Source organism: Homalodisca vitripennis, chromosome 3, assembly GCF_021130785.1.
Source record: "Homalodisca vitripennis isolate AUS2020 chromosome 3, UT_GWSS_2.1, whole genome shotgun sequence".
Lineage (NCBI taxonomy): Eukaryota > Metazoa > Arthropoda > Insecta > Hemiptera > Cicadellidae > Homalodisca > Homalodisca vitripennis.
The window spans coordinates 46,521,614-46,531,774 of NC_060209.1; the positions used below are offsets into that span (position 1 = coordinate 46,521,614).

The window sequence follows — 10,161 nt, forward strand, 5'->3', positions numbered from 1 at the left end:
CCTGCTTAAGGTAATATAAACTCTATACACTTTATGAAAAACTATGCTACAAATTTAAGTACGGAGATTTATATGTATATAGGAGTAAATGTTTATTAACTATACTGTCTCGCTTCAAGTGATTTGGCCAATATTATCTATAATATAAGTAAAGACACAAAATTTCAGCTAATAAAATTTCTCGTAATTATATATTTTTCTACCTACACCTAACATAAATATTGTGTTAGGTAGATTTTATTCGGTCACTATTTATATCTGTTTATATAAAGTACGTATAGGTTTTATTCAAAATATGCGTAATTTATAAATAACAAAAACGATATCAGTGAGAAAGAAGTGTATGGTGACGCGTTTACAGATAGGGACGTAGTTATTAGTTAATTGATATTGACAATCCGGTCTGTTACATCGTTTTACGGTTTCCAGCTTATTGCGTTAAATTTGTGATATGTGGTGATATTGTCAGTGCTGCATTTATTATAGTTAATATTATCCACTGAGTCAAACTATAAATTAATCAAGCGGTCTGACCCATGTAATTATAATAATAACAAGTGCGATCATTAATTACGCCATATTATAAAATATTGTGATACATTGAAAGGGTTTATCTAATGGTGCATGGTGCATGGTTTTTTTTTTACAATAGTAGATTTTTTAATTGTGTTGAAAAGACACATTAAAAAACTGAATACACATATTGAATAATGGTGGAAAGGACACTTGCTTCCACAAACACAACCAAATCCGGCCGATCTGAAACCCCAGTATATACACTCGTTCGCTCTAATGCACAAGTGTGTATGACGAGTCTAGTAAGAAAAATACCTTAATTTAATCTTTTCCAAACGGCCTAGACTTGAATCTGTTATTAATGTGTAAATAAAATACTTGTTTTTATGCTTCATTTCTCTAAAAAGTTTCGATATAAAAAGGAATTATGATACCATGTATATTTACTTTTTCGAGCCTTTTCTATTATACGATTGAATTTCTTAAAATACTTGCTGTATAGACACAATGATATAAAAGTATATTGATATTTTACTAATTCGTTCGTTTCCGAAGCCCGTGCATTTCTTATGTGCTGTTGTAAAAAATCCGTTCATTTAATGAATATTCTCATCGATTCAAGTAAAGTCCAGTGTGATGACAGTAAAGTAAGATAGAGGGAGGCAAAGTCAGAACGGTTGTGTTACAGTTGATATTAGCACTTGCACTTTGGCCACAGTTCAAATTGCATTGCGGGCAACAATACAGTTTTTGGATTGATTATAAAGCCTTGTCACAGAGGACTGGTAGCCTTCTTGACAGTAAACTAAATTAAGTAAACTAAAAATAATAAAATATTAAAAAATAATTTGAACATAGGAAATTCTTTAATTTTTCTTTAATTAACCGCCTTTACAATTTGTCTTACAGTCCAGACTCGGAAACCTCCAAACATCGATTGTGATTCCTATGTTTTAAACTGTACATTTTTCAATTTATTCGCAGAACAGTTGTATTCTTTGGGATGTTCTCTTTTTTTCTCCAAAGAATTGTTTAAATAAATAAAAATGCTTGAATGGAAAATCTTGTTCTTACGAAATAAAATTTGCTTTTATTCCTAAAATTTTCATAACTATCAAAGATTAATTTAACTACAATCAATATTTATTCCCAATAAGCACTTCCTTCGTCAAGACTTCAAATGCATCCAAATAAGTAAATAATCGTGTAATTGGAGCGGCAACTTTATGCTCACTAAGTTTTTATAAACATTGGCAATAGCCTAATTTATTTTCAATAAGTAGAGTTTCCAAAACAGATATTGCTCTACCAAAACTTGAATTTGAATCCTTTTCTTGCAGGGCAACAGTTTATGTAATACACGCACAGATAAACATCTTATCTCTAAATGGGTTTTTAATTAATTGTATTGCATTCCAATAATACCGAAAAGTATCACTTTTTCATAAGTTCATCAGTTGAACAACTGAAGAAATCGTCATACGGACTGGTAGTGCCAAGACAATTTAAAAAAATTGTTTTGACTAACAGAGAACATAACGACTCTCCTTTTTCATGACGTTAGTACGGCTCTTACGATTTAACCAATGTTTCCAATGTTAATATAACAATAATCATACGTTTAAAAATCTTAGATTTATAATTCAATGATGGTGTATATTTTAATAACAAATTTATACGTAAATAGTAAAACCAATTTGTGTAGATGTAGCCTCGATAGCAAAATGACAAAATCCATCAACGATAAATCACAAGTTGAGGTAGCGCCAGTATGATGATCTACTTCACCCTGGGGTTGGACACAAAGATTAAGTAGGTCGAGTTTGGCTTACGACTCTTGTCTAAACTCGAACTAGCATCGTTTATTCAATAATAGATGGTTGATTTTTTCTTACGAGACGCATAATTTGATCATCCCATGATTTGTAAGGCTTAATTTTTATACTTTGTAACTATATGGTAATAATCATAACCAGACATTTATGAAGTGGTGCAGTTAATTTATAATAGCTGTGGGAGAGAATGTAGTCGTATTACATGAGGATTTAGGTTTTAATATTGTCCTCTAACAAACAATTTGTTTATTTAAAAAAATCTAAATATATTAGACTATTAGCCTACGAATGGTATAGACGAGTGTCATTATTTTTAGAATGTTTGATTTAGGTCATTAATTACCCCCAGTCACCAGAAATACAATTGTAATTCAACTCATAATAATTTATAATAGACAATACATTTCATGAATACATTATTTACTAACTGACATTTTCGGTGTTTGATTATCGTGCAGGTTCATGTGATATTCAAATACTGTATAATCATAAATAATTCACTCTGTAATTATACTCAACATTTTATCATTATAAGTGAATTTGCATGTATTCCTAAAATAATTTTTTAAATTGATTCTAACCAGTGCATTTTTATCAAAAGTACTTGAAGCATTAGTATTATTTGAAGTTTGATAAATAATTATTTATAAGAAAAAATTTAGGTATTATTACTGAATTTTCTGATGATGGAAGAAATATTCTTCCATATAATATAATAAAATAATATTATTTTACACCGAGCTTCTCTGAGGAAATTTAATAAGTTATTTAAATCTTGGCAAAGGCAGCCAATAAATTTAGAGAGAACTTGTATGGAAGAGAAAGGTCGGTATTCTGATTCTCCGGGATGGTTGTTGCTTAGCAACCAACAAATTAAGTCCTCATCATTAAATTCCACCTATCAATTATTGCTATTGTAACAATGAGCACATTGTGTGCCTACAGTATATGACGTCATGGTGGCGGAGTCACGCCTCTGTTAGAAACTTGGTCCATTCAGTTCATCAGGAGATGAATAAGTTTGCAGAGTGGTAATTAATATTACACATATATGATTGTTTAAAATTTAAATAAAGCTCACATTTTTCTATTTTATTCTGATCTATTTTTACATTTACACAAGCCTACTATTACAGGTGTTACATAAAGTATTGTAACATTAATTAAATTCTACATGATACTTGCTTATACCACAAATGTATTAACTATGTGTTTTCTAAAATATATTCATACGTATAACATTTAATGTTGTCCTCTAACAAACAATTTGTATATTTTCAAAAATCTAAATATATTAGACTATTAACCTACGAATACTATAAACGAGTGTCACTGTTTATAGAATGTTTGATTTAGGTCATGAATTAGTAGCCCAGGTACCGAACATACAATTATAATTCAACTCAGAATAATTTATAATAGAAAATGTAATTTATATTAATAATATACTATTTACTAACTGACTTAAAATATGTTTAATATTATCTTGATGACATGCATAAACTAGAGAGCGCGTATACGAAACATCTATTATAATAACACATAATAAATACGATTAAATACGATAGCTAATATAATTTATTCATACTTGGTATCAATCAAGCCAACTGATTGATTGTACACAAATAGGCCTAAATGGGTTCGTAAACAATCTTTTTTGTTTTATAGCCAACAGGCTATTTACACTTCTTAAAACTGTTTTAACGGTTATATTTTATATTAAATATCAATTTAATGAAAGAAGTCGTATTTCACACACATGTAACAGTTTTACTCAAACTTTGAACCTATATAGGTATAGCAATTCTGTACATAACTTAAGTGCTTGTAAATATAAATATTAGTTTCAAGGAGGTAGACTTTTCAATTCTAAAACAAACTGTATGTAAAAATACCATATATTATTTTAATTTTCAAAACATTTTTGGTTATTATATGATTTTGTTAATATGGTAACCGTAAATCAATTCTTCCTCTATTCTGCATGTGGTACACACTACTTTAACTGTTAACACTTCACTAGCTATTGTACACACGGATACCCTTACAGCTCCACTATCGAAATCATACAGAGGTTACGTGTCTCTACAAATCCAACACAATTATGTCTGGGGTGTATTAACTAATCAAACAAAAGGGAAAAGGTAATGATTGAATGATTTTAGAGTGATACAAGTTGACATTGAAAGGCTTGTGAACTATTTAAAGATGTTGTTGTGTACTTGATTCAACCAGAACAGCATAACCCATGATCTGTGCACTATTGGGTAATACGATTGACTCTGTCGAAGAGTGTAACAGATGCTGGATTAGACTGGAACTGTATAAGAATCACCAGGTAGGTAGTCACCGAACTTGCAATCTGGAATTGCAACACAGAAATTGTTACTTGTCATCAATTATAATTTCATTGCATATTATTATTATTTGTTTTGTTTATAAGGGGGCCGGCTTCTCCTTTTTTTTAAATTTAATTAAAATTATTCTTTGAGATGTTTATAGAAATGGGAAATTCAGTGACCTGAAAATGAATGGATAACAAGCGATAAAGCTTAACTATGCGACAGAATTCTCGATATGAGTAATTTCGTGCAAACTTATCCTCACTTATGTCATAAACCCGTGTCGGGAGATACAGAGCTCTGAAACTGCTTGAGAATCAATGCAGGTCACAAAATAGCTCAATATGATTTATGTAATTATTCCTTTGCTTCTTCATAAAAGATAGGCAGTTCACATTGTATGAAATAAGAATACGACTCACCATGTACCACATAAATAGTTCCCTGAAGTTGCATGTAAAATTTTAAATCTATAGCTGATTTCATTTTCAAGGTTTTCCTGCGGATATAAAGGCACAAATCTATAAATAAAATAAATTTTTAAGCTCCCAGGACATAGAAATTGTGCCGGCTTACTAAATGACGGGCTTCAAAGGCGCTCTGTCTGTCAAATCCATGGATACACATGATCCTTCATAGACAAAATTCTTGTATATGTACCATCTTCCGTACAAAACTTATAGTATATAGCAGAAAACAAGGCTTCCTATGAATAAGTAAACAATACAAAGGCTCAGCTAATTTACACAGAGGAACATACCGATCAATAAATCAATAATGTCGTCTAAGTGAAAAACTTTAAATTCAAACTTAATGTCTATAACTCAATTTACTCTTTGATATCCAGCAAAAACAGACAGGCAGGCAGATACATAGATAGGCAGAATACTTAGTGATGGCTCTGCCAAATATACAAATTTATAGCTCAAATTAGCTCAATTTGTTCTCTTGAGGTAACCTAGAGCCTTTGCAACGCTTATCCAAATCTCGTGGTGGGACATTCATCGCCATTTAACTCTATTTTGTCTATATAAAAATAAACTTATACAATAGAGTATTAAATGATAGAATATAACGAAAGTCTTACCAACCAATCCACGAAAAATACACGTTAAAATGTTATGTAAATGTATACAATTCTGTTTAAAAATTTGTTTATTTTATGATTTCTCTCGTTGACATCATGGTTACCCATAAACAAGCGTGAAAATGTTCGTTAAGCTCAGCAAACTCGTATGGAGTGACATGCACCATAATCGAAATCGATGTTGCCAATATTGATATGAAGCTTCATGCAAAGCTTGACGTAGGTACTTTATTATTAGGATAACATACCAAACTTAATGTTTTTTAATGTTTAATTCAGCAACCCTTGTACTAGAACAAATCGAGAGAGATAATAAACAGCTGAGTATTGTTGGTCAGCTGAGCGTATATATTTTGGCAGAATCGAGATAGATATATGAGCAGCTGACCATTGTTGGACAGCTGAGCGTATGTTGGAAAATGCTTGCGATTGCAATATTTTGTAATATTGTGTTGTGTTTAGATGTTGTATGAATAAATGTCGTACCAATTGATATTCTGGCTTATTGAAGTCATTGGTTTATAAACGAAGATAAGCTTCGAGTCTACAGGTCAGCTCGATATATAGTGCGGACAGACGGATAAACCAACATACATACATACATTAAATTTTTCTAGAACTCGAGTAATAGGTTTCGCTAACGCTCAGCAATTCCAAAACAATCGAGGTGAATCACGATCTGGTGAGTTGTGAGCAGCAGAGGATTTCAAATCCTCACAACACGTTAAAATTCAATAAACTTTTACATCAATTAATTAATATTTGTGTAAATAGATGACGTCACTTGTTCTGTTTTGAAATGTAAAATACCAATCAATTATACAATAGGTCTTCATAATGATCCATTGTATAAGCTGTTTCTGAATTATTTTACCTATTCAATTTTAATATATTTCTATATTATTGACTGTTCATTACTGGTTTTTAAGTTGCTATTATAATAGACGTTCTCTTATTTCTCGTTATAGGTTATAGTTTATTCTATTGTATTCTATCTTCTCATGTGTACTATTATTCCTAAAGGTGATATATTAACTTTATATATTATATTATGAATATGTTCCACATTGTTGTACTGTTTCCTCGTGTCACTTAATAAAGTGCGTTGTACTACATAGAGAGCAATAAAGAAATACTGACACCAATACTACCTTTCCCGTTAAATTACAATCACCAATACAATTATGTTCTGATCTTCTATAGTAAATAATATGCAGCCTTATCGATACTTGCTATAGAAAGTCCTTAGCTAATTCTATACTCAGTCTATACGCTCCTGACTATAGCTGTCAGTGTTCTTAAATTACTTTTTTCCTTAATCTAACTCACATAAGCAATTACACCTATATGGGTGAATCGGTTATTATAATTAATTTTATAAAACTATGATCATAAGAGGAATTACTTGATTTATAAACAGTAAGGATATTTTTCACTGCACGAATATTGAGAACTATATAAAACTAGGATTGTTACTTACTGAAGTTAGAATATGGCTGCGAACAAAGAAAAACCCTCGAGCAGAGAGTTGAGCATTGTGGTAAAGCAGTTGAAGCAAAAATAGTTTCAGCTGTAACAATATTGTGATCAAGTAAATAAATTTGCTTCATATAATAATATATAGATAGTTACATATCACTAAACGTGGTTATGTTATTATTTCATCACAAGGATTTGATAATACAGTTTTAAGTCTCATATTGGTATTAACACATTCACTGCTACCTGTAAAAAACATTTTACATCATACCCGTGTTTAAAAATTTTTTTTACAACAATTTTTTATAAACATAAATCTTACCTTCATGCTGCAATTAGACGTCTGCGATGGATAAAAGCAGTCTCCAATAAATATTATGAATATCAGAAACAACATTAAATAACACTCGCATCTTACAGTGAATGTCCTTGATTAGCATCGGTCACCACTTTATCCTTTGTCAAGTTGAACACTGTTGGAGATAAATTTAGTTTTACATTTATGATATTTAAGTTTATGTCACTGATTATATATATTTTACGGTATTGTTAATTATATTACGTTATGCTTCCTTACACAAAGTTTATACAGGAATGATGCCTGGTTTCGAGAAGGTTGTATAAGGCACATGAACTTTTAAAGAGTATTCGAGACGTTAACGATTGCAAGAAGAAGTACAAATACATGATAAATTATATATACAGTATTATCATATATATATATATATATATATATATATATATATATATATATATATATATATAATATATAACTCTCAGTTATTTGTATAAGTTAGTAGATTATTCCGAATGTGACACATGTAATAACATTGGTGGTTAATAGCGTGTTATTGCGATAGGTATAATCAGAGCTATATCAAAGAAAGAGAGAATTTTTACATTCACTAAATGTCTTAATACGAGAATTGTTAGAATTTTAAAACATTACTTGTTGGTAGTTTTCTTTTATCTCAACTTATCACTTATGAAATAACATATATTACTTTAAAATGAAAATAAACTGAAGAGCATTGAAACATAGTTCTGTATATTAAATATTTTCAAATATTACCTGTTTCCTGATATTCTTACTCAAATCCCTATTCAACAGTCGGCATATCATGGGCGCTGTCTCGTTTGCCTGAAACATTAATTAATATCAGAAAAGAATATATCTTGATTTTATCATTATTTTAGATAGTATTTTATAGTTACTGTATTAAGTTAATTTTTATTTTATATAAGAAGTATATATAAAACATGATGGTGTTCTTAGCAATGTACTTTGAATAAAATTTACTCATATCTCAGTGTTTCTACAAAATTACTAGTTATACAAAGAACTGATACCAATAAATTTTCGTTCAGAGCCTTAATTTAAAAATAATTCGCACTTAAATGTGAGCCGTCGTATGGAATCTTAATATATTAAACAGTTTAAAAATAAAGATGAAAATACTTCTTACTATTAGGTATGATAGACAGAAAATACTTAACACGTATATTTTAGCTAAAATTAATACATCGACTTAGAATCAACAATTTGTTGGACAGATTAATTATTCTCAAAAGGTATTCAAGAAGTTTAAATAATCAGTGACGTCATACAGCATCAGTGACGTCAGTGCTGGGTCGCACCAGTAGGACCAGGTGGGAGACGTGGGTGATGGCCCAGACCCCTTGCATCACCAGGAATGATGCCTGCCCCGGCCGCAAGTGAAGGAACAGATAGTAGAGGGTGATAATGATGTGGACAAAGGCAGAGAACACTGCAGCCAACAGCTGGTTACCGTAGAACACATTGGCGTGTTTTACTGCGTCACACAACAACCAGTACAAATCCATCAGTTCCCTCAACTTGGTGACACAGGAAGTATCATCTGCAACATCAAATGTGAATACAAATTATTCGGAAACAGCTTCAGTCACTTAAGAGTTAACGATGTTAAATTCTTTTCCAACAGAGTTACCTTGGATGGCCACAATATTGGCTAAATCGTGATTCTTCAAAAGTTGACCGAAACTCTTATTAACCACTGCTTTTTTGATGCTTTCGTTGACCAGTCTGAATCGCGTGACTATGTTCTGAGTCACGGTGGTGAACTGGATGAACAAGGATGCTGCGACAAAGTACAGGGTCAACACCGGGATATAGTACACGAACGTGTTGCGTCCTTCGGATTCCAAGAAGGACTCCTGCACCACATTGGTCACACACAGAGAAATCATGTAGGCGACAATTGCAAACACTTTAGGTTTTTCACCGCTTTCACATTTTTGACCGAAATACAGATCTACTTTCCCCAAAAGATAACATATCTCGATAAATTTCTTGTAATGCCTGAAAGACATCATGAACACGACTAGAGCCATGATGTTGAGAGATATGACGTCTAACATGACAGCAAATATTGCAGTGTAGCTCGTCATGCGGATCGGATCTCCATATTGTCTCCCGTGGTAGTCTATGTAGAGTGTTATCTGAGACAGACAGGTCTGCAACACAATGACAACCCAACCCCACACACACACTGTGAAAGAGAATGTGATTTCTTTCCCACCACTAGAGTCATTTTTGTACTTCAGAGGCAAGCCTCCAAAGATCTGGCCGAACAGAATTACTTCCTTTGCTATAACTTGCATTTTATCCATATAATAGTGTTCCAGCCCTGTAATGAACATCAGTTACTCCTTCAGGGACGATTTGTTTTCATTAATCACGTCGAATAGAATGGTTGTCATTTTGTCAATACTCTTTAAAGATTGTCATGGAGAATATTTACAATTATTGTATTTTTAAGGTGTAGAAAGACATTATTGGTGTTTTAGTTTTCCTCTTCAGTGAAAATGATGACAGCCGATGGAAATGATATGTAAACTTTGGTCATTGACCCACTAATCA

The 10,161-nt window shown here is 31.5% G+C and overlaps 1 protein-coding gene across 1 annotated transcript; it reads right to left on the bottom strand.

Moving 5' to 3' along the window:
* Window positions 1–4,611: 4,611 nt before the first annotated feature.
* On the bottom strand, window positions 4,612–9,902 carry LOC124358181. The gene is made up of 4 exons (XM_046810473.1): window positions 9,230–9,902; window positions 8,868–9,139; window positions 8,332–8,400; window positions 4,612–4,713 (listed from the first exon to the last, which is right to left on the bottom strand). The coding sequence occupies exons 1-4, from the start codon at window positions 9,900–9,902 to the stop codon at window positions 4,612–4,614; spliced, it is 1,116 nt and encodes a 371-aa protein (XP_046666429.1).
* Window positions 9,903–10,161: the final 259 nt, after the last annotated feature.

Coding starts and splice junctions, on each gene's coding strand:
- LOC124358181 (XM_046810473.1), bottom strand. CDS start 9,902: ATGCAAGTTATAGCAAAGGAAGTAATTCTGTTCGGCCAGATCTTTGGA. Junction 9,140..9,229: donor CAATATTGTGGCCATCCAAG/GTAACTCTGTTG, acceptor TTGATGTTGCAG/ATGATACTTCCTGTGTCACC. Junction 4,714..8,331: donor GTAAGAATATCAGGAAACAG/GTAATATTTGAA, acceptor TTGCAATTCCAG/ATTGCAAGTTCGGTGACTAC.